Source organism: Lissotriton helveticus, chromosome 2_1 (genome assembly GCF_964261635.1).
Source record: "Lissotriton helveticus chromosome 2_1, aLisHel1.1, whole genome shotgun sequence".
Lineage (NCBI taxonomy): Eukaryota > Metazoa > Chordata > Amphibia > Caudata > Salamandridae > Lissotriton > Lissotriton helveticus.
This window is the reverse complement of record NC_136059.1, coordinates 791,346,894-791,370,593: the sequence shown is the minus strand read 5'-3', so window position 1 is coordinate 791,370,593 and position 23,700 is coordinate 791,346,894. Positions and strand designations below refer to the sequence as shown.

At 45.1% G+C, this 23,700-nt stretch overlaps 1 protein-coding gene across 3 annotated transcripts in view; it reads left to right on the top strand.

Moving 5' to 3' along the window:
* CCDC112 (coiled-coil domain containing 112) overlaps positions 1-23,700 on the top strand; it is a 184,218-nt gene that overhangs the window by 9,283 nt on the left and 151,235 nt on the right. For all 3 annotated transcript variants that reach the window (XM_078675520.1, XM_078675521.1, XM_078675519.1), the window contains one exon: positions 15,365-15,486. In XM_078675520.1, the coding sequence (XP_078531646.1) occupies positions 15,365-15,486 (122 nt within the window). The remainder of the gene's footprint in view (positions 1-15,364; positions 15,487-23,700) is intronic.

Genomic DNA, 23,700 nt, shown 5'->3' with positions numbered 1-23,700 from the left:
CTCCAACTGGTTTCGGCCCCCAGTTTTGTTCTTCCTTGCCTGGCATGGAGTGCTGGTACAAGGGCATTTTCTTCCTGTTTCTGACGCTTTCTCTGGTAGGTCGGGTGACTAGAGACAGGATCTTTTGCCCAGCAAATGCTCGATTTGAGGGGATTTGCACATGCATGTTGACAGAAGCACTGGTCCGGGCATGCGCGCCCTTCCTGTTTGGGCGTGCAGGGAAGTGCACTGGATCATTCATGTGAGGCTTTTCTTGATTGATGTATGCTGTGTTCGTGCTTTTGGCTGTATTTTGGGCATCATGGGGTGACATTTAGCAAAGAAGTGGCAAGTTTCTCCCTCTCAATCCACTTATTCTACCTCTTCTGTCCATTCATGACAGAAGGGTTCAGAGGCATTGCCTGTTTCTTGGGGATTAGACTCTTCAAATGAAGCCCTTGTCCCTGCTGATTGAAAGGGGAAGTATGGTTCTAAAGAGCTGCTTGGAGATCTGTTGGCCTGTATAAGGCAGAATATGGGGTTTCCTCCTATTGATAAGCCATGAACATCAGAGGAATCCTGGTTGAGGCAACTCCTGAGGCCATCCAGTTCTGGAATGCCTTTCCATCAGTTCATCACGGATGTCATTAAGCAGGAGTGGAAAGATCCTGATAAGATTATTTTGCCTCGCTTTATGTTAAAATTATATCCCCTTGAGAAAATGGACACTTTTTTCGGACAGTGTCCACATTGACTTAGTGTTGGCAAGTCTTGTGGGCTGTTGCTCCATGGCAGAATAGAGCATTTTGACAAGAAGTTGGATTCTGCTTAAAAAAGGTTTTTTCTGGTTCCCATGTGGGGATGAGAGCAGGGATTTATTATCACAGATTTCAATTGTTAGATAAGTGGCTCTTGCAAGAGGGTCATTCATTGCTGCAAGAAGGAACCTTTATTTGAAGGACTGGAAACTGACGTGGCACAAAGAGCAGTCACACTCAAGATGTCATTTGATGGCTCTCGTTTGTTTGGTGTAGAGCTGAAGGATGGACTACACTGTATCTTTAAAGAGAGAAAATATTCCTTCTCATCCTAACATTTTTCGAAGGGGACAAGTGCTTCAAGATTCTGATCATAATTTTGGCAGCCCTCAAGAAGGCAGCAGAATCTTGAGCAGTTGGCTAAATTTCAGCCTAGGTCTTCAAGTCATTTAAGAACTAACCAGATCCAAACTCAAAGGGGCAGCGCTCCTGACTGTGCAGAGACCGAGGCGTCTGCATTAAGGGCCAGTGGATGGATTCAGCAGTTCACGTAGTGGCTTCTGTTAACAACCTATCATTGGTGCCTTCAGGTGGTGAAGAGGGGTTATCTGATAGACTTCCAGTCTCTATGTGGATCATTCGTACTCTGCTGCCTCAAGATCCAGTCAAGAAGAAGGCTTTAATTGAGGGAGTTTTATCTCATTAAAAGAAGGGTGGAATTGTTCCTGTCCTCAGAGGGCAGTGGAGTCAAGGGGTCTATTCGGTTGTCTTCCTTGTTCCAGAGGCTTCCGTAGACTTTTGCCTGGCCTTTGATTTGAAGTATCTCAGTTCTCTTATTCAGGATGTCTGATTCAAAATGCAAACTGTACAAAGGATAATTCCTCTAATTCCGCTCAGCCTCTTCCCAATAACCCTGGATCTTATGGAAGCTTATCTGAAAATTCCAGTTGCGAGTCCTCATCACAGGATTTTGAGGTTTGCGGAGGGGATCGCCATTGGCAAATCATAGTTGCCCATTCGGCATGAAGTCAGCCCAAGGGTTTTCACCAAGCTGATGACACCAGTGGTGGCTTATTTGCATCTTCTGGGAATTCCGGTCTTTCCCTACCGGGATGATTGGTTCTTGTATTCACCAAGTCTAGAACAGATACATCTCTTCTGCGAGAAAATTAAAGAGGTGATCTCTGGCTTAAGCTTCCTCCTGAATCTTCCCAAATGACCTGTGTCTCCCTCAAAGGATCTAATCTTCATAGGAGCCCGCTTCAGAACAGATCAAAGCAAAGTTTTTTCAGCCTGAAAAAGGGATTTTGCATTTGCAGTTGGCAATACAGGATCTTACCCCCAAGGATCAAGCTCCGGCTAAGGTTTGGTTGTAAGTTAAAGGGTACTTGGCAGTTATAGTACTTACAGTCTAGTAGGCGAGACTTCATCTATGTCCTCTTCTGTTGTATTTGACCAGTAATTGTTCCTCATTAATCGATTCTTTGGACAAGTTGATTCCTCTGTCGCAGGAGGTCATGCTCAGTCCACTTTGGTGGTTGGAGACCAAGAATCTGTCTAAGGGTGTACAGATGCAGCTGGTTTGTCCATTAGTCGTCACCACAGACACCAGCAAACTGAGTTTGGGGGCTACTCTGTTGGATAGGCCCTGCCAATTCAGGCGGTCAATCCTGGAGAGTCGCAGATCACCGAACTGGAGGGGATTGATAGCGATCTTCAGAGCTTTGCAGTTTTGCCATCACCATCTATCTCAGAGTAATGTGTTGTTAAAGACTGACAACACGGTAGCAGTCTCTTATAACAACCATCAGGGTAGCGCACGACCAAAGTGCCAACTGGAGCTAGCTGGTCACATTGGACCGGGTCAAATCTGAAAAGTCTAGCCAACCACGAAGGAGCGCAAGTCATATACAGAAGCCACGCAGGCCATGCAAAAACAGTACCGTCTCACAGCAAAAGCATCAACGCCTGGGAGCAGCTGCGAGACGTGCAGGATGTGATTCATCGTCAATCTGAAGGATTTTAGGCGATGCGTTGGTTCTGGCCCAGCATCGCCGTCTAGTTCCGGTTGATGAAGACAATGCGTCGTCGAACCACCCTGCCGATGCTGTGTAGTCCTCAAAGAGATGCCTCGGTTCTGACCAGCGCAAAGCAGGTAATGCATGGATTTTTGCAGAAACAGCCAGGAAAACCTACATTTAAGGGTCCAGGACTGAATTGGCAACACTTTGCAGGGTAGGACTCACAGGTGGCAGAGTCCAGTGGCTGTAGCAGGGATGAATGAAGTATTTAATGTCCATGAGACTTCAGAACAGGAGGCAAGCCCTTGGAGTCTCTTGGTTCTAGGGATGTAGAGAATCTGGTCCAGTCCTTCTCACCACCAGACATGGGGCAGCTGGCAGCAGGGCATCACAGCAAAGCAGGAGTCCAGCAAATCAATCAGAGTGCCAGTCCTTTCAGCAGCATAGCAGTCGTCCTTCCCGGCAGTGTGTCCTCAGGTCCAGAGTGTACTGAATTGATGGTGTTGGTGGTGCAGTACTTATACCCAGTTGTGCCTTTGAAGTGGGGAGACTTCAAAGAGAGGCATTTGAAGGACACATGGTTCTTGTCTTTCCTGCCCTAGCTCCAGACTCACTACAAAGGGGTGCACCGCTCTTTGTATGGAGATGGGCATTTCCCTAATCAGGTGCAAGTGTCTGCTCCTCCCTCCCATCCAGCCCAGGAAGACCCATCAGGACGTGAATGGCCCATCAGGCACTTCTCAGCTCCCTTTGTGTGTGATTGTCTAGATGGAATGCACAAAGCCCAGCTGTCACCCACCCCAGACATGTATTCAGAAACCGGCAGATGCACAGAATGGTTAAAGTAAGAAAATGGCAATTTTCTAAAAGTATTGACAAACAGAACAAAACCCATAATCCCATTTGAGACCTGGGCGAGTAAAATATCATAAAACAAAGGGACTCTATAAAAGAATTCCAATTTAGAAAGCAAATTAATTACACAAAAACACATAGTCCCACTTTTAAATGTCAACACAATTGTATTAAAAAGAAAGGCATCAATATACACTTTATGAGAAAGAAGAAGCAGCATCAACAATGCTTTTAAAATTGTGTACTAAGGTGCAGGGTGAACACATCGTGCTCGTGAAAAAATGTTTTAAACGGCACATGTAAAACAAATAAGAAATAATCTGTGGTTTTCTTTGGGAAATACTTGAAAAGAATATCATGCATGAACATTTACTTAATCATAAAAAATAATCATGACCTAATTAACAATACAGATTAGGCTGATACAAGTTGATGGGGTTTCGACCTTCATGACTTAAGGTCGTCATCGGAACTAGAGAACAGACAGAAGGAGATTGCTGCCTTCCGGTGAATAAAGAAAGTTACCCCAATCAATACTTTTTTTTAAATTCAATATAATAATCTGTGGGGTACGTGCCTAGAAGGTACCTGAAGAACTTTCTAAAAGTGGCATTTTTAGACTTGCACTTAAAATCTGACTTTATCATCAGTTTTGATTTTAAATTGTCAGTCCAGAGACACCAAACTCAAAATGTCTATCCTTTTCCAATTTGAAATTACACTTTTAAAATTTAATAAGATAATCCCAATATTAACCTATGGGAGAGACATGCTTTGCAGTAGTGAAAAACAAATTATGCCATGTTTTAGGGCGAGAGCACTTGCACTTTAGCACTGGTTAGCAAGAGGATCACCTTCAAACTCCTCATCCACGCACACAAAGCCCTACACAACGCCGGACCAGCATACCTTAACGGTCGACTCAGCTTCTACACCCCCACCCGCCGTCTCCGCTCAGCCAACCTCGCCCTCGCCATAGTTCCACGCATCCGGAAATCCACCGCCGGCGGCAGATCCTTCTCCTACCTTGCCACCAAGACCTGGAACACTCTCCCTACCGGCCTACGTCAGACCCAGGACCTGCTGGCCTTCAGACGACTTCTCAAGACCTGGCTCTTCGAATAGCAGCAGCCCCTCATCCCCTCCACACCCCCCCCGCGCCTTGAGACCCTCACGGGTATGTAGCGCGCTCTACAAATGACTGATTGATTGATTGATTGAGTGATAAAGTGCTCAGAGCCCCAAAGCTAACTAAAACAAATTCATCAAAAGGGGGGGCGGAGGAAGGCAAAAAGTTTGGGGGTAACACTGCAGACAGGGCTTTTTCTAACAATTACCATAGCCTCATCACCATCGTCTGGATGTTTTCTCCCCAATTCAGCCTATTCCACACCTACTTATATAAATCAAGAGAAAGTGGGGGTAATTGTGGTGGTACCATTTATCTCATAACTCATAAAGTTTTATTTGCATAATTAGTTAAAATTGTTACAAAATTCGCATGATAAAATAACAGTGCAAAATTTATTAAAATACTGAAGTTATTGACTCTTAGCCTCTATTTTTGTTAGAGACAATACGTGTGAGGTCCATTGGTTAGGATGTCCCTGATAGCCTGCCAACTGGGTCGGCCTCCTGTTCAGTTAGTTCTAAGCATTTTCTTGCTTCTGCCAGGAATTTCACTCCACGACATGCCAGAATTATGGAGGAGCCTCCGAGCCAGCTTGTGACTGCATGTCTGCAAGAACGGATGTGTAGCGCGTTGAAGATGGGGTTCAATAAGAGTCGTCTCTGACTTATCAGGGCAGGACATATACAGAAAAGATGGACGAGGGTTTCAGTTTTGTACCCGCAGAGGCGACATTGTTTTGTCTGGTGGGACGGCTTCCAGGATGTTAGTAGGTCCTTTGAAACATGCATCCCCATACGATAGGCTATAAAAGCCTTTTTAAGATAGCCACTAAAGTGGGATACTAGATATTGCATTGGTAAAGGAGTTCATAATGGTCCAGCCGTGCCGACGTTGTGCCAATGACTCTTTGTCCTCCAAGAAGGATTTCCTTTTTGCCGTAGCGTTGGCTAATTTGCTTAGGCTTGCTTTCTCTGACTCAGATTTCCAGACTGGTTCCAGCTCCAACTTTTCCACACAGAATTTCAAGTACTTTCCCCAGGTGTTCGGGGTTTCAGTTTCCCCCCATTTTTTAATTTCCTCCCAGCTTAGCCAGTCCAATGTGTCTGGGTCTGCAGATCGAAGTTTGTAACAGAGTTTCACGAAGCCACTCATGATCCGGAACTTCTGATTTTGCAGTCCAAATTCAGGCCTGACTTGTGAGGCAGAGGCGGATTTTGGCAGATTGAAGACCGCTTTGTAAATTTTAATCTGTAGATTGTTTAGTAGATCGGCCTCCTTGCCACACCACCTAACTAGACCATAAGATAGGGTGGGCATAATCTGCGCTGTCATTTACTTTTAATAGATGGTTATAGTTGGGGCAATCCATTTTATCTTTAAGAGAACGGTACGCAAAAATTAAGGATTGAGCTTTTGCTTTTAATGCTGTTTTGTGATCCTTGTAGTTTGCTCCTTTTGTTATTATTATTACTAAGTACTTGTAATACTCTTGTTCTTTCACTGTTGTCCCTTGGGCCATCCATTTGAACTTTAACTTTTGCGGGTCTACTAGCCGGACCACTTTGGTTTTTTCTTTATTTAGTTCCAGGCTTTCCCGTTCTGAGTACGATGTTAATTTATTGATGGCTCTTTGTAGGCCGATTGGTGTTTTACTCAACAGAACAATGTCATCTGCGTATTGCATGTAGTGTAATGGGTTATTTGCCAAAGATGGAGGGTGACTATCTGCTGATTCGATCCCGCGTGTGATGTCGGAGAGAAACAGATTGAAGAGGGTGAGGGCTAATACGCAGCCTTGTTTTAGGCCTTGGTGCGTTTGGATGCTCCTGGTTGTACTGCCTCCATTTCCCAGTTTGACTCTTGCCCAAGTGTGGTGATGTAGGGCTTTGATGGCTATTAAGAGTTGATGTGTCAACCCTCAGCTCTCTAATTTTCTCCACAAGCGCTCTCTATTCACCCGATCGAAGGCAGACTTGATGTCTATAAAGCAGGCATACAAGCGGGTGCCCTTTGCTACTGCTAGGTCCATTAGGATGGACAGGCAAGTTAGGTTAGTGATTGTTCCCATTCCTTGCCTGAATCCTGTTTGAAATTTTGGCATAATCTTTGTTTCTGATTCCAGGCTTGTAGTTCGAGTAGAATGCAAGAGGCATAGAGTTTGGCCTCTACGTCTATTAAGGATATCAGTCTAAAATCTGTGGGATTGCGGTGGTCGCCATGCTTGAAGATGGGATGGATGATACTGCCTTTCCAGGAGGCAGGTAACTCGGCTTGTTTGTATAATTGATTGAACAGAGGCGTTAGGGTCTTTTCCCTCCACTCTACAACTTTGTAGGGGTTTAACTCTGTCATGTCGGTCTTTCTCTGTCATGTTGGTCTCTCTCGGTCTGGCGATTGCGAGGATAGGGCTTTAGAGTACAAGGATTTCTAAATACTTGTCAGAAGGCATACTGAATTCTCCTCCCTCTGCACTTAAATCATACACAAAGTACCAGCAGAATTTTGAATTCTGGTGTACTTCAAACTCTGTTTCATCTGTAGGCTGTGACATTGCTAAAATTTTGCAGTCTCTTCACGATGACTTTGACAAGAACTTTGCAATTTCTACACTTAAAGCCCAGTGGGCAGCCATTAGGGCTTTCACAACTACTGATAAGGTAGTGATTCAAAATGCAGAACTAGTAGGTAGAATTTTGAGGAGTCTTTCAATTCCTAAAACTATGGTCAACCCAGTTCTGCCTGTTTGGGATCTCCCTCAGATTTTAAAAGCTTTACAGGGTATCCCGTTTAAGCTGTTGACCACAGTAGAATTAAAGTACCTAACAATAAAGAAATTTTTTCTGTTAGCAATACACTCTTCCAGAAGGCTTGGGGATTTAGCAGCCTTACACTGTAAATCTCATTTTCTAAGAATAATGGAAGCTTGTGTTATTTCTTTTAAGAGCAGATTTTATTTGCCAAATAACTAATATAGTGCAGCGCACTGTAAACCAGCAACTCATGCATGTAGAATGTACATTAAATTGACTTTAACAGTTTCAATAGCGAAATAGGACAACTTAAGAGCAATACATTTGAAATATTAACAAAAAATAAAACAAAAACCCCAGAACCCACCCCCCATCTCACTCACAACTACCCCAGATCAGCACCACAAGAGAACAGTCTTGTCTATCCAGACAGGATACACTAGTATCCAAGGGGCGATATTGCATGTTGACTAGAATTAGAGGGAAGCCAAGTCAGGGGACTTGGCTACTGAAACAGGTTCCAGCTCTAGGCCTCGGTACTCCGCCCATCTTCTCCAAATTTTATAATGTTTCAGCGGGCACCCCCTGGCTACAAAGATGGGGATCTCCAACCCCATACAGAAATCCATGCCATTTTTCCACGCAGATACCAAAGGCGCCCTCGGAGCCTTCCAGGCTCAGGCGATATCCCTTTTGGCAAAAGTGAACCCTAATAACATAAGATGGCATTTGTATATGTTACCTCCTATATCGTCAATAGCATGTAGCAGGACCAGCTTCGGGGAGCTCCCAACCCTGTAGCTCGGAGAGGCACGACTGAACTCCCTGCCAAAATCGCGCGAATGCGGAGCAGTGCCAGACAGTATGGAGCAAAGTACCCTCCTCTTGTTCGCATCGAAGACACACCGGGGAGGCCACCAATGCCGCCCTCCAGAACCTGACCCTAGTGATATAGACCGGGTGGAGATACTTAAACTGGATGAGGCGAAGGCTTACGGCTATGGCTGATCCCCGCTGAGAGGCCAAGGCTCCACCCAGTCCTCCTCCTCCAGCGGGCCTATGACTCCCTCCCAGGCCTCCCTAAGGCGCTGCAGTGTTGGGAAGCTAAGTGTGACCAGGGACTGATAAATCTTGGAGATCTTATGGTCATGGAGATCCCCCATGAATACCATTGCCTCTATGGGACTAAACTCAGCCAGGGACCCCAACCTCCGATGTATGGAGTAATGGCATGTCAGAACTGTAAATATCGGAAGAATTGGGTTTTAGGCATTTGAAAGCCCTTCTGTAGATCCTGAAAACACTTCAGAACCGATCCCCGCATAACGTCCCCAAGAGTAGAGATGCCGATATGGTCCCAGCCTCGAAAACCAGACAATGCAGCTAGTTGTGGCAGTCGCCCATTCTACCAAAGAGGAGTCTCCTGTGTCAACTTATTCCACCCCTCGGTCCTCCGCTATGCCTGTCGCCATATTTGAAAGATAATTTTTGTGGCAGGTGGCAAGGAGCTGCGTAGCGGCGCGGAGTAGAGTATAGTGTGGAGGGTGTGATCTCCCATGCATTGCCTCTCGACCGTGAAGGCTGGGTCGGCCCTATCTCCATACCACCACTCATTGGCAACTTGCAGTTGGGAGGCCATATAATAGGACAGGATATCAGAGGTTGACAGTCCCCCACAATGTGTGGACTGGAAGCAAGTCCGCAGGGCCACCCTCGCCATCCCACCAGCCCATAGAAACAGCCCCAAGGCCATATTAACCTGTCAGAACCATCCGGTAGGAATCGGATAGGGATGGTTTTGTAACTGATAAAGGAGGCGGGGAAGCGATACCATCTTAAAGATGGCTGATTGGCTATATATTGACAAGGGCCTATGTGACTATATTTTAAGATCCTCCAGCACATGATCCCATACAGGGGCTGAATTCTTTTCCCAAAAGGTGACTGGTGAATCTGATAAAAACACTCCCAGATACTACAACCCCCCAGAGGCCACTTGAACGGAGGAGGCCCAGGCACCGGGACCCGCCCCTCCCCTAAGAACCCACAGAGTAGATTTACGAGGGTTCATGTATAGACCCGAGGTCTCCCCAAAGATCTGCATAATGCGCAGTAAACGCGGTCCTGTCTTATCTATATTTGTTAGAAAAAAGAGTACATCATCAGCGTACAGGGCAATACAATCCGACAGACCCGTCGCCCACTCAAGACCAGTCACTTGGGCGTCAATCCGCATCCAGGACGCTAAGGGTTCCGTTGCTATTGCAAACAGGTAGGGGGACAGTGGACAACCCTGCCTGGTGCCCCGTCCAATAGAGAACGTGGAGGAGACAGAGCCTGCCACCCGTATGGACGCAGTCAGGTCTGTATAGAGTAGAGTCAGGTAGGACAAGAAGCGTGGTCTAAAATTTAATCTACAGAGAAGTGGGCATAGGTATACCCAACGAAGGGAATCAAAAGCCCTGTCCATGTCCCCAAGTAGTAGCGCGGCCCGCTCCCTCAGCCCCTGGACAGTTGCCACTGCAACATGTGCGCGCCGAATATTGTGGCGGGTCGCCCGATGGGGCATAAACCCGGCCTGATCGGGATGAACCAATGATGTAATATGGGAATGGAAGCTGAGATTATTTTACGCTCTAATCCTGACATTTTTTTCTAAGGTTCTCTCTAAAGGTCATGTACACTGAAAGTGTTGTTACCAACTCTTTTTCTAATCCTTCCAAAAAGGAAGAAATTGGCATCTGATGGCTGTTAAGAGGGCAGTATCTGTTTAAACAGATCCACCAGGGCAGTATCTGTTTAAACAGATCCACCAGATTCAGGAATTCAAACCATTTGTTTGTAAATTTTGGTACCAAAGACCAAGGCCACAAGGCTTTTAATGTGTCGAAGGCAGATGGATTTGTTATACCTTAACTTTGGCCTATTCGTCATCAGATGTGTTGATGAATATATCTCTTTACAAGGAATGCGCTACAACGCATTCCATTACATCGCAAGTCGTTACAACGACTTGCTGTAAGGGGCGCGCTGGACTTAGGAATAGTATAATTTACTATTCCTACTCCAGTTTGTGCAACAGCAGGGAAGGTGTTGGATTGTAAATCCAACACCAGCACGTCCTCTACAGCAAGTCGTTGAAGCGACTTGCAATGTAATGGTTCGGGTTGTAACAACACGGTCGTTGTAACGACCGCGTTGTAATGGAATGCGTTGTAGCGCATTCTATGTTAACTATGTCTACCATTGTGATTTCCAAGTGTACTGGGAAGGATAACCAGAGGTATCTCTATATTATGGCTGTGAGGTTCAGGGGGTTACTCAGAGTGAAATTTGTTGGCCGGCTGCTTGGGCCTCTAGACAAACTTTTTTTAAGAACATTGTAGGATCAAGATGTTGGTTTGGGTGAGAAACTGTTCGGTTGGACGGTCTTGGTCTGGGATTGGGATACATTGTTTTTCAGTAAATTGGGGTGAAATAAGCCTGTCTAATAAACCTACATTGCTATAACAGGCCTAGTATATATTATATATCTTCACTGAAATAAACAAAGGTTAAGGGACGATATAGTTAGGCTCAGATTTCTCTCAACAATTACAGTTTCCTAAGCTAACTATAACCTATGCTCCCGGAATGCACTGCTCATGACCTCACATTACATCAATCATGACATGGTCAGTGACATCACTGATGAGATCATGTGTGTGTATGTGTATATATATATATATATATATATATATATATATATATATATATATATTACGCACCCACACCTAGCCCTGTTATAGCAATGTAGATTTATTAAACAGGCTTATTTCACCCAAATTTATTGAAAAACTATTTATCCGAATCCAAGGTCGGGACCGTCTAGCCCTGTAACCTTTGTGTTTTTCCAGTGAATTTCTAAGGGTGTTTAAATTTTATTTTCTAACAGTAATGTCCCAGAAACCTTTGTTTTTTAAGTGAATTTCTATGTATTTTTCTTTTCTTGTGGGCCTCCGACCAGTTCTCAGCTCTCCGCAATCCCTCTTTATGGGACTTACTGGGGATAACAGGAGGGATTCTTGGCCCCCAGGGAGCCTCATTATCCAAGAGCACTCTGTCCCCAAACAGTAGTGATCCAGGAGGCGCATTTGCAGAGTGGTGAAGAAAGGGGGCGGGTACTCCGACCAGCTCTCAGCAATCCCACTGTGCGGGATTTCCTGGAGGTAACAGGATGGGTTCTTGTTCCCCAAGGACCGTCAGCATCCAAGGGAACTTCACCCCCCCAACCAATAGTGCGCCATGAGGCGTGTTTGCAGAGTGGTGGGCAAAGGGGCCGGGGCCTCAGATCTGTCAGTAGGCCTGCTGTGTGGGACTTACTGGAGGTAACAGGAGTGATTGTGGGCCCCCAAGGACCCTAATGAGCCAAAGGGTCTAAATCCTCCAACATGTTGTGGACCAGGAGGCCCCTTTGCAGAGGGGTTTGGAAAGCGGGCGGGGCCTCCGGAAGCCTCCCCTGGGCCAGTGTTTTTCAATGATTATTCTTTTATTAGAGGAGCCCTCCTCACCAGGGCCATGTCGGCCCAGGGACCCCAACCCCTGAGTTAATCTTTTTTGCAATGGGGAGAGTAGCAACGCAGCCCACCCCCTAACTGGGCTGATTTCAGCCTTGCGACCCGGCCTTTTATATTTTTAATTTTCTAATGGGGAGGTGGGCTGTGCGCCCTACCGCCTTCCTGAGCCTATTTCAGCCCCTGAGACCCATCCCCCGGGGTCCAACCATTACCAAATGATGGAGGGGGCTCCGTGGCTCTCCTGCCCCAGCCGATTTCCACCCCGGGCCCGTCCATTTAGAAATGGGAAAGGGGAACTGCTCCCACCAAGCCATAGCAAATTCTGGTCCACTTAATGGAAGCATGAGCAGTACAAAATGCTCTCGCTTCCCTGAAGCAGAGCAGAATTACTTTTGGACAGGGGGAGCTGCATGTTTGCAGCTCCCTGTGTTCAAAAGCAATGCCAGCTCCCGCAGGAGGGAGGGAAGCTGGGGCAATATCGTCCCAGGGAGGGGGGCAGCTGTGGCCCCACTCGCCTTTAAAAATTATTGACGGCCTGCCCTGGGGATGGGATTTCCGGGACCAAAATAGACATGGGGAGGGGGACCGTGCGGCCCTCTTCCCATGCCAAAAAAATATCAAGTCCTGGCCCCGGGGGATGGGGTCTATGATAACTGTCACATAAGCACTTTAATTGTTTTCAGTCTCGTTAATTGCTCTGTTGGAGGATTTGGGATTAGTAGCAGATTATACTGCAGAGCCATTTTCCATTCCTTGGCTTAGCACACTTTGCATCCGCCATTTTGTTCAGCACAGTAGCTGCCTATGTTTTTTGCAGGAGTCTGTCTATTTAAGGTGTCGTCCATCTGCACAGTGGGCCTGCTCAGCGCCAACCATATTGCCAGTTTGAGAAGCAAAACTGAATGCAAGGTAGTGAATTCAGCTTCAACTTGCATACAGTTATTCAAAAAAGAGGCCATTATTGCTAGAATCAAGTTGGCTAGGTCCCACAAGAGTAAATAATTTGGGGCCAGATGTGCAACAGTTTTTTGCAGTCGCTAACGGGAATTCTACTCGTTTGAGACTGCAAAATTGGTCTGGCCAATGCACAAACTCCATTTTGCGTGGTGGTAACTAATTACTGACTCGCAAAATAGGGTTTGCGACCTGCTATTAGGATGGGGTGTGCCACGGGTGTCCCTTTCTAATAGCGAATCCAAATGGTATGTACCATTGTTTTGCGACCGCTGTGTGCCCTTAAAACATGAAACTGAAAAGTTAAATTTTTCTTTTTTAAATGCCTTTAAGGAAACCGGGCTACATTAAAAATAAATAAACTGCTTTACTAAAAAAGCAGTTACAGACATGGTGGTCTGCTGACCAAAGCAGGCCACCATCCCTGGGAGTGCTAGCCATTCCTAATGGGGTCGCAAATAGCAGCTGCCCATGAATATTAATGATGGAGGCAATTTGCGAACCCATTAGGAATCGCTAACAGTGTCTGAGACGCTGTTGTAAATTGCATTTTGTGAGTCGCGTGTGTGTCTAGAACCACGCACGCAAGGAAGTTGACACAAGAATGTTTCTTCCTCCTGTAGATGTCATTGCTGGAGGTAAGAATAGAATTCTGATGAGTTCTGCAGAAACCGATGTTGTATTGGTTTTACACTTGGCAAAGAGCCTCTGCTGCAAGCATCTGTGTTTTGCAGTTGGTGCAGGCAAATCTTTTTATATTCCTGATATTACTGGTAAGGCTAAGGCCTTAAGAGTTCATTTAGATATGTCAATAACAATAAAACGTTTCTTTGTAATGTGAACTTGAGTTTTCATTAAAACTTCTACTTCTTTTACTGTATTACGTAACATAGTAAGGTAATGATCATATTCCGTAAAATCTCCATGTTGTCCAAATGTTGTAAAGAATTTTAGATGTAACATTTTTACAGGATCAATATTTATTTTTTGCCTTTTTTTGTATTGTATTGAAAACTGAACAAATGTAAAAAAAAAAGTTATGAAAATCTTTTTTCGACAGCAGTCATTTTCAAATATGGCAGCTCTTAGTGCCTGGGCTGGTGCCTACAATGCTCAAAATTAAAAATGTTCTATAAGCAACACTTACTAAGTTTTGTGCTTTAAACTAAAAACACACAATACAATCTAAAATTGGGACATGTTCTGAGAACTAAGGTGCACCAATCAAAGACTTTTTTTCAAATTGAATGTCTTGCTAGATTGATTTTTATTTTTATTTTCAATTAACATCGCATGGATGTCATTTAAGGTCTGCATTTTTTTTTGTGGAAGATATTTTGTTCGATGGCATCATCTGTACATTCTTTGGTTTTTGTGTAAAGTTTGCTATTTTCCATGTTTCTTGTTATGTAAATTAGGGAGATGTTTGGCATATATGCTACATCATGTAAATGTAAATGTAGTTGAGCTTATATAGCGCACAGCTACCCACAGTGGGTTTCCCGGCGCTTGCTTAGGGAACCCTTCCTGGTATTCCCCTGTGAGATAGCAGGGTATCCACAAGGAGAAAGTCAGGCATCCCGCCGCGAGGGGCCGTTGTGGAGATTAAGCAAGCTATTGCCCAGAGTCGCAGAGTGTGAACCCGTGAGTCGAGGAGGCACCGGGGCGGGAATTATCGAGTCCGTGGAATTTTTAGCCCAAGACCCCGCCGAGGCGGGGAATTGAACCCTGGTCCAGGACCGATCTCAGCTTCCGGGTCTGCTGCCTCTAACCCCTGAGCCACACTTCTCCACTCATAGAACTCTAAAATTCTGTTTATGATATTAGCTGAAATGTTGGCCAGATGATGAGCTGTACAAGACAGTTGGTGGATGGGAGATGAGATTCAACCACATTGTTTTATGTGGCTCTATACAGAGAGCATTACCTATCAGAGAAATGTGTAGCACTTTTTACAGTGTACACATTTGTCCAACTGAGGTAAACATGTAAAAACTGTAGAAAGTGCACAATTTTCCAGCTGTTCCCTTTGATTTTTTTTTTAGATCTGTCTAAAGTTTAAAACATTTGATTCTAAGTTTTGAAAAGGTATGAGGATAATTATTTTTAAAATGCAACAGTGATTTATAATTCAAGCAGAAAAACATACTTCTCTGGAAAAAAACAAATTTTGCATAATTTGAATTTATATTGAAAACTATTTACATTGGAAAACGATATGTGCTTTGATATCTTGTAATGAACAAAGTTGTCGACATTTGTAGACACAACTTGAAAGATTTAGAAATGTTCTTTGCACAGGGGCCTAAAACCCTCTGGTACTAAAGTCATTGATATTGTATTGTTCTGTTCAATGTAGGAGGACAGCTGTTTTAGCCTTGCTGACGGTGACCGCAATTTTCATGTTCAGAACTGGAAAGAGAAAGCAGATCAAGCAAAAAAGTCTGAATTCTTACGAGAAGCAGAAAAACTTAAAATTATGTAAGTTAAGGAAATTAGCATTTATGGAACGTGTACAATGCATAATCTTGAAGAGAAAAGACAAATGTACGTATCTACTTTTTTTGGTAATGTTTTGTATCCTATTCCTATATAACAAACAAGAAGTGTATGAGCACCACATCAGTACATCAGCAGATCATTATCCAAAGTTCTGGTATATTCTAACCCTCCCTGTTCATGATAGATCCGGCTTCCTACATGTGATCTAATTATAGAGCCTCATCGATAACTAAACCCAATGTATCTTTTTGAGTCCCTGTTTTACTACTTGATTTTAAACTTTGTTTAAACTATTTTCTGAAGTCTTCTCATCTTTACCAAGCTTTTCAGGGCGAAGTTTCTTAAGCATCATAGACTTGCAACTAAGATTTATTTAGTTTACACATTTGAATTTCCTGTAAGGCGGGAAGGTTAGGTCATTGTGTTTTATTATCTAAATGTAGAGAAAACCCATTACGCCTTCTGGAAATATTGGGTTTATTGGGACACTCTTTGTTTTGTCATATACCTATTAATAGCATTTTCATCTGCCTTTAATTGATAGGATCAGTTATTGTGTCAGTGTGGAAGGTGAAAATCTTGCTGCCTGAACCCTTAAATTTAGTTAAACATTTTTGTTGAATGGTGATGTGAAGGTAACATTTAATCTTACCTGCTGTATTTGTTCTTCAATGTCCGTATGACTTTAGCATATATATATTGCCAGCTAGGCAGCTAACCAGTATATCTCTATATGTGTTAGATGAATTCCTCCTGTGATCGTTTTGGTGTGTAATTACCGTATCTAGTATGGGAGTAATATTACCTTTCATTATAGTTTTAAGGCTTTAACTGAAGTAGACGCCAAGATATGAGACCTGTTTCTAACCACTTACTTTTTGAGTTTCCTATGGTGCCTTTACTTATATATGAAGACATTAATAACAGCTTACACTTGGACGAATTAACCTGCATCATAACCGAAGACCTGTACATTTACTACCCATTCTTCGGAATCAGTGAAAATCAGGCATTTCATACTGGATTGTCAAATGCATCCAAACTTGTCATGCTAAAGCTACAATTACTCTACCTATCCCTCCTAAAGCTCACTCTACTGGCAAAAGGGAGAATCAATTGCCTTCTTAGGAAACTTACCTTTAGCTGACATTTGTAAAGCAGCTACATGGTCTACACCGCAAACATTTACAAACCATTACTGTGCAGATGTCATGGACTGTCAACAAGATAATGTGGGCCAAGCTGTTTTATGTACACTATTTCAAACAACTGCAACCCCCACAGGTTAGCCACCTCTTATGGAGGTGAACTTCTTTTCAGTCTATGCTAAGCATGTGTATCTACAGCCACATATGCCTCTAACGGAAAATGTTACTTATTTGTTTGTGGAATGTAATCCTGTAGAAATATATATATATATATATATATATATATATATATATATATATATATATATATAAATATATATATATATAATTGCATTAAGCAAATTTGTAAAAAAAATTAAACATAATCTACATTTTTCATTAGATCTTCACGGTGCAACGCCACATTGTCTCAGAGATTGCTTTGATACATATCCATGAATTATGAATAAGTTTTATTGGTGCAAAAAGGGCAAAGATGCACATATGTTTAAAACCTGTCATCAATGTTTTTGAAAAAAGCTGGGGCATTGGCGCTTGCCAATATCTTTGCAGTGAAAGAGTTAAGCTTTTGAAAGTGAAACTTAGTATTTAAGCAGTAAAGTTAATCTGGGTATATAGAACAGGGCTGGAGAGAAGGACCACGGTTTCAAAGATGTCGAATATAAACAGAGAATTTAAATTCTTATTAGAATAAGCTACTCCTCTTTTGCTTTAATTTTATGATAGTACTTCAGCCCACATCAGCCCCACAATTCGGTCAATTTAATCTTGCTTTACCTTCACTCAGATTAGAAACTTTCCAGTAGCCACCATGATATTAGTGTCCACGTGGGGTGTGGATTTTCTCAGTTTCATAGGTGTTCCAACAGGGTTGCACTCAACATGATTCGATCTGTTGTCATTGGCTCCAAGATACACTGCAATCTACTGTTGATTTCACAATAATCGGTCTCTGGCCTGCTCTCTCCCCAGCAGCTCCGCACCACCTACACCGCCGCTGAGCCTCCAGCTTCCTCCAGGGAGGTGTTCAAGGCCGCTGTCTGCTCCGTGTGTGCCCGTTCCTGCCTCTGCCTGACCCATCTCCTTAGTGGGTCACCTGTGCGTCTAATTGTTGCAATTGTTGGTAGTTGTATATGTTTTCCTTGTAATTGTTTATTTTTGTTTTTTGTGCCTGCTTTTTCCCGCTTCCCCCTTCCCGCCGCTGCTACCCATGCGGCCCCTCCCCTCTGTCCACGCCATTCCCGCCTCCCAGCTGCTCGTCCCTCCCCTACTTAATGGCGCTGCTGCACGGACGCATGCAGCGGGCGCACCGCTGGCGCGCCAAAGGCAAGCCCGTCTGTGCCCATCCGCGACCCAACTGCGACCAGTGCCATGGACCCTGGATCTCTGACCATCCAACGCTATAACACATCCGCATTCCTCGCTCTCAAGCCTGGAAGAAACAACGACTGCCTGAAAGCTACGCCAAACACTACCCACGGTCAGTTCTCCTGCCGCTACTGCCGACAGACTTTCACCACCGCTCCAGCCGTAAACACCGCCGACGCCGTAAGATGCATCCTCTTCAACGTGCGCTCCTTGCACCGACATGCCGTGGAAATCTGGAACTTCCTTTACTCGCTCTCATCTCACTTCGCCTTCGTCACGGAAACCTGGACCAACGCCTCCTCGGCCCCTGACATAGCCATCGCCATCCCAGATGGGTACAAGATCCAGAGGAAGTACGGCCCTAACCACCCTGGAGGAGGCATCGCCATCACGCACAAAAACTCCCTTACCCTCACCACCTCCAGCGAAAACTTCCCCGCCGCCAAACACCTTCATTTCCAAGTCCAGACCAACCCTAACTCCACACTCCGCAGCACCTTTGCCTACAGACCCCCCCATCCCCAAGCACTCTTAGCTGACACCATCCCCGACCTCATGGCACTTGTTAGAAATGGGATTTTTGGCAGGCTAGGCCATGTGCCAAATCCAGGCAGAATCCACCACCCTAGTCAGGATAAGGGAGTTACACTCCTAAAATAACCCCTGCTCACCCCCTTGGTAGCTTGTCACGAGCAGTCAGGCTTATCTTAGAGGCAGTATGTAAAGCATTTGTTCATAACCATTAGTAATACAGTGTAAGCACTACAAAAGTACACCACACCAGTTTAGAAAAATATCCAATAAGCGGTGCAGAGTGCGGTGCCAACAGGTCACGGTGCGAGCAGTGGCTCGGTGGCAGCGTCAGATGGCGGCGTCGGTGAGACCGGGTCGGGGTGCGAGATGAAGGCGGTGCTCGTCGCGGTGCGGGCAGGTCACGGTGCAAGCAGCGGCGACGTCGTTGCTGAATCGCTGTCATCAACTGACAAACTGGAGTCAATGGCGCCGACGTCGGTATGCCAAGGCTGAGGTGAGGGATGAGGGTGGTGAGTCATGTAACCTTACGAGCGGTGCCCTCGAACCACGGTGCAAGCAGCGGCGTTGAGTTCGGCGTGGAGCGTCGTCGTCGGGGATACCAGGGCATCGTCGTGAAGTGAGGCAGTGCGGAGTGTGGTGCCCATAGGCCGCGGTGCAGGCAGCGGGGAAGGAGGTTGTTTGGTTGGCAAAACATTCATGAAAATTGTCAACTATGTAATTTTATGAACACATTGGATTCAATCACGATGGGCAGGGCCTCAAGTGGATACCGTCGCGAGCCCAGTGTAGCTTGCAGCTTTTTCAGTAATGGTTAGTACATTGTGCTTTTTAACATGGAATGTAACGGGGTTGAATGATCACTGAGAGATCAGGAGAGTTGTAGCGTATTTGAAGAGGCATTCGATTGATGTGGCCCTATTCCAAGAGACCCACCTGTCACTCCAGAGTAACATGTTGATGCAAACGCATTCAGGGAGAGGTCCGTGCAGCTGGTTTCACTTAACACACTAGAGTTGTACTAGTATGGGTGAACCCCAAGTCATGAACTCTAGCGCATGCAATGGAGGCACATCCAAATGGCAGATATGTTATTTTACGTTGCCAGAAAGATGGGTTAACTGTTAGGCTAGTGAATGTGTATAGACCCAACTGCGATGACCCGCACTTCTGTCATAAACTCTGAGTTAATCTGATGCATGACAAAGATACCCCACTCATATTTGGAGGGGATCTCAATTGCATCCCAGACCCACTTAGAGATCCTTCCAAGACTACCACCCAATGCCGCTCCACCGGTGCCATCCTCGACCTTATGGGTGGTTTGGACCTGGTGGATGTTTGGAGGCAGCATTTCCCTGCCTCCAAACAGGAGGGTTTACACACTACTTTGCCCCCCATGACCTACACACTCTAATTGTTTATTGGCTCACGTCCAAGAGTCTGCTCGCACAGGTTGATGCACGTGCCCTCCACCTGTGCACTTATTCAGACCACACTCCTGTTTAACTTGACTTAAAATGCTCCAGTAGACCGGCCTGGCATATTTATGGAGATTTCCTCCTTACTCATTGATGGACCCTATATTCATTGCAGAAATTGCAAACGCAATAGAGGTATTCTTTGGAAAAAACGTAGGGTCGGTGAACAGCTTTGTTACCGTTTGGGAGGCATTTAAAATGTATATCCGGGGGATAGTCATTGCTAAACATGCAGGAGTGCTTTGGTCACTGAGGGACCGATTGTCTAAATTGGAGAAAGAGATTTCAACTCTTGAAGAGGCTTTTCAAAAGACAGGTGATGCAAACACTTTGCGTGATATTAAAGTAGCACTTTAGGAATTCCAGGACATGGCAGACAGGGAAGTCAAACACCTGGTCTAATACGCTACGGCAAGGGTCCACGGCCAGGGGAAACGACCAGGTGCAGCCTTATTACAGCCCAAGCGGGAAGTAGACACTATCATGGAAATCCTTGGCGAAGATGGTCTCTACTTGACCGACAAGACATTGCAAATTGATTCCATAGGTACTACTCCCAACTCTACACCTCCCAGTCCCTCTCAGGGTACAACGTTATCCAAGACTATTTGGAGCACATCTGGATGACATGGCTGACAAACGCTCACAGAAAATACTTTATGGCCCCGCTTACCCCAAGCGAGATTAAAGCAGTGATTAAGTCTATGCGTGCTGGCAGTGTCCCGGGCAAGGATGGGCTCACAGTTCCAATCTACAGGGCCTTTCAAGACCAATTGGTCCCTCATCTAATATCACTATATGAAAACATGGTTCAGGTCGAAACAATGCCTCCCTCCATGAGAGAGGCTCTGATAATCATGCTGCTGAAGCCGGAGAAGCTGCCTGAAGCCTGTTCCTCTTACAGACCCCTTTCATTATTGAATGTTAATACCAATATATACGCCAAAATTTTAGCCAACCGTTTAGCCCCACTGGTACCACTCGCAATGCGCCCAGAGCAAGCAGGGTTTGTGACTGGTCGCAATATCACCTTAAATTTGCGATCTATATTCGGTACAATTTAAACACTAGACCCAGGAGTCAAGGCCGCTCCACACTTCTTGGACGCTGACTGTTGAGTGGGCGTTCATAAGGGGGGTGTTAAGAAGAATTGGAGTGGGGGAAATCTTTATTAAATTAGTCATGACACTGTACACCCTGCCTACAGCTAGGATACGACTGCGCAGGATGGTCACAGCCCCTGTAGCCATCTCAAGGAGGACTCGCCAGGGCTGCCCGTTGTCCCCTCTCCTATATGCACTGGTAGCTGAGACTTTTGGCTTGTGCTCTGCGGGAATACCACAAACATAGAGGGCTTTGATTCCCAAGATACCAGTTAATAATTTTGGCATAGGCAGATGATACCCTTCTATATGTCCAGGACCCTAAGACACATCTCAACCCTGTTTAGGTTCATTAAGAGAGATGCTGCAGACCCTCTCACACTCCCACAGATCCTATTTAAGCCCCCCATTCGATGACACGGCGTCCTGGACTCTTTGAATTCCACCGTGCATGCATGGCATAGACTTCTAGATGCCCAAGCAGGTGCGCTCATGTACTCTCCACTAATTCCGCTAGACTGGTTCACCTGGTTTCCAACAGGTGGGGAAAAGGATGTTCTCAGCACAAAGAATCACATAGGCATGCTCCCACTGGGCGATTTTTTTTCAAGATGGGGCAGCACGTAGTTAGGAGAACCTAACTGAGGGAGCACCGGGACTCTCACCATTGGATCTGTTTCAGTATCTCAGGGCTCGACATGCATGGCAGGAATTACTTGGAGATGACATGCAGGAACCCATTACATTACCTGCACTCACACATATTATGAGTGCTTATTCCCCTGCGAAGCTAATAACAGCATTATTTTCCTCTGCTGAGGAATCCAGGATAGGACAACTATACAGGGCCAGACAAGAATGGCAGAGGGACCATGAAATGCTAATAGACGATAAGTACTGGTCATACTGCTGCGAGGCGACAAGTTGGGTGTCCCTGAATGGCAAGCATCGTTTAATACATTTTAAATATAACAGGGTGTACTACACTCCTAGCAGATTGCATCGCTATTGGCTGAGAGACACTGCGAAGTGTGACGGGTACGGGGAGCAAGACTCTGTGTTCTTCCATGTGGCTTGGCTGTGTCCTTGTGTCCTGGCATTTTCGGAGAAGGTGTTTTCAGTACTGAGCAAAGTCACTGGACAGTACTTGGTGCCCAACCCACTGGTCGCACTGTTTGTTTATGAAAGGGAGATAGTAGCCACCTGTAGGAAACTGGTAGTGATGGGAGTGCTGCTAGCCAAGCGTAGAGTGGCTATGCGTTGGGCAAAGGGTTCAATACATCTCATCACGGAAAGAAATGTAGATATGCTTTATTGTAACACACAATCTGACGCATATAGTGAGCTACTTCCAACAATGTCGCCCAAGGGCTTTTGGAGATTATACAAGCAATATCTGATTGGAAAAGAGACAGGGGAGCCGGAAGGAGGAAGCACTTGAACTGGTCATCTAACGGAAGTCACATAACTGCTACGCCCTTTACTCGCATATAATTAAAGAATGGTATTTATTAAGGCCTTAAATCCCTTGAGTTCTGAGGGTTCTGCTTGTTCAATTTGTGATCTGTTCACCCACAAACTAATAAAATATGTACTGCACCTAATATAGACGGTATAAGCAATTTACAATCAGGTGATGTAGTAACATGGGACACAGCATCTTGCGGTATGGTGGACGAGGCTATGTGGGAGATAGGCATTCAAATCGTAATTATAAGGACTAACCAGCTTACCCACAAGAGCAGCAGGATGCTGTTTGCTTGTAAACCAATAGGGGCGGGGTCTCAGAGAAGGCCCAATAATCCATACATTGACATATGTCAGGCAGAGATGCTGTCAAATGAGTCAAAGGATACCAAAAAGACAAATGGGAATAGGTGACAAAAACAGAAACCATGCACCATTTTATTTATTCATTTTATACTGTCTACTGCTGAGCAAATACACCCCATAAAAAAGGAAGGCTATAGAAGAAGAATAGAATAGAAGGCTATTGGGGAGAGGGGTTGGCCTAACGGCTAAGGCGCTCGACCTCGGACCTGGGGAACTCTGTTCGAGTCTCGGTAACGACGCCAAAAAGCCCCTGTGATTCTGGGCAAATCACTTAATCTCCCTGTGCCTAAAATGAAAGTGTGTCCTCATGTAACGTAACTGGTGCTATGTAAAGCGCTCTGATAACTGATTCGGTTCGGTTCTAGTTCGCGCTATATAAAACTCTAAAAAAAAAAATAAAAAAAAAAAAGAGGAAACAAAGACTGATAACAGAGCAGAAACTACCCAAACTTTAAAAAACCCAAATTCCACATATTCCTGCTAAGCTGGAGGAGGGAAACATTTGAGCAGGGGTTCACGCTCAAGCTCCTGCCAGGCTGTCTCTAAGGCTCTTGATGGCAGACCAGTATTAGTTGGGTGAGCCCTAGTCGCGTGATAGCTCAGGTCCAAGCTAGAGCGGCCCCCTGCACCTGCAAGGGTGAGAGGCAAAGTGCTTGGTAGTTTGTACCCTGAGAGAGCAAGAGTGAATCTGCTTGCCTTATGTTGCCCTACCATTGTTAGCCCTCCATG